Below are 1,441 nucleotides of genomic sequence, written 5' to 3' on the forward strand. Positions count from 1 at the left end.
GAAGTATGCTAGGCAATTTGATCGTCTGGCAAAGTTTGCACAAGAGATCGTACCAACCGAGGCCCTTCGGGTTAAAAGGTTCTTGAAGGGGATGAACCCCATGATTAAAAAAAGATGTGAAAATTATGGTGGGGACCAACACAGTTTTATGCTGAGGTGTTAGAAAAAGCTTTTGAAGTTGAGTTGCTTGAAAATGATATAAAGAAGGAGAATGCTGCTAAGTGGGAAGCCCGAAGAAACAATGGAGAAAATCAAGAGAATAAGAGAAAACACGAGGGAAATCACAGTAATGATCGTGATAAAAAGGGGAAAACAGTGGTCCAAAATAACAACAATGGGGTAAAAAGGTCCTATGTCGAATTCCCAATTTGCCGCACATGCAATAGGAAACATCTTGGGGAGTGTAAGATGAAGTCAGGGGTGTGCTACAATTGTGGGCAGCCACGCCATTTGAAGAAAAATTGCCCAAAGGGACAAAAGAAGGAGAACCAAGTCGCTCAAGCTCGAGTGTTTGCTCTCACCAGAGGAGAAGCGGCCACAAGCAACACTGTTGTCTCAGGTCAGGTTTCTATTTACGGATTGCCTTGTAATGTTCTCTTTGATTTTGGAGCTACTCATTCTTATATAGCTACTAGGATAATTGATAGTATAGATAAGCCATGTGACCTACTTAGATGTGGTATTGTGACGGAATTACCCTCGGGAGAAACCATGCTATCAACAAGAAGAATGCGAGAGGTACCTATCATAATCAAAAGCAAAGAACTCATGGGCAACCTAATAGAGCTGGAAATTAAGGAATATGATGTTATACTTAGGATGGATTGGCTATCTAGTCACGGCGCGATAATCAATTGCCGAAAGAAACTGGTCGTTTTTGAAACAAAGGCTGGGGATCGGTTTATTTTCAAGGGCGACAAGCTGGCCCTTAGGACTCCATTAATCTCTTCCCTAAAAGCTAGTCAGCTAATGAAGGCGGGGTGTCTGGCATTCTTGGTCAGCGTAGTGGATCGAGCAATAGAGACACAACTAAATGTGGAGAATGTGCACATAGTCTGTGAATTTCCAGAGGTCTTTCCAGAAGATCTTTCCAGAAGATCTACCGGGACTACCTCCAGATAGAGAGGTGGAGTTCATCATTGAATTAGCCCGAGGGACTAATCCAATTTCAAAGGCTCCATACAGAATGGCACCTAATGAGTTAAAAAAGCTTAAAATACAACTACAGGAGCTCTTAGACAAAGGGTTCATCAGACCGAGTAACTCACCTTGGGGTGCGCCGGTACTCTTCGTCAAGAAGAAAGATGGAAGTATGAGGATGTGCATGGACTACCGTGAGCTCAACAAGATGACCATCAAGAATAAGTACCCTCTGCCAAGGATTGACGATCTCTTTGATCAATTGCAAGGCTCGACTGTGTTCTCAAAGATAGATCTAAGA

General features: G+C 42.9%; 1 protein-coding gene across 1 annotated transcript; it reads left to right on the forward strand.

Annotated features, from left to right (window-relative positions):
* The first annotated feature begins 5 nt into the window (after positions 1–5).
* On the forward strand, positions 6–1,122 carry LOC133034218 (uncharacterized). Its single transcript, XM_061109263.1, has 2 exons — positions 6–78; positions 164–1,122. Exons 1-2 carry the CDS (start codon positions 6–8, stop codon positions 1,120–1,122), a joined length of 1,032 nt encoding a protein of 343 aa, XP_060965246.1.
* The last annotated feature ends 319 nt before the right edge of the window (positions 1,123–1,441 follow it).

This window comes from Cannabis sativa, chromosome 2 (genome assembly GCF_029168945.1).
Source record: "Cannabis sativa cultivar Pink pepper isolate KNU-18-1 chromosome 2, ASM2916894v1, whole genome shotgun sequence".
Lineage (NCBI taxonomy): Eukaryota > Viridiplantae > Streptophyta > Magnoliopsida > Rosales > Cannabaceae > Cannabis > Cannabis sativa.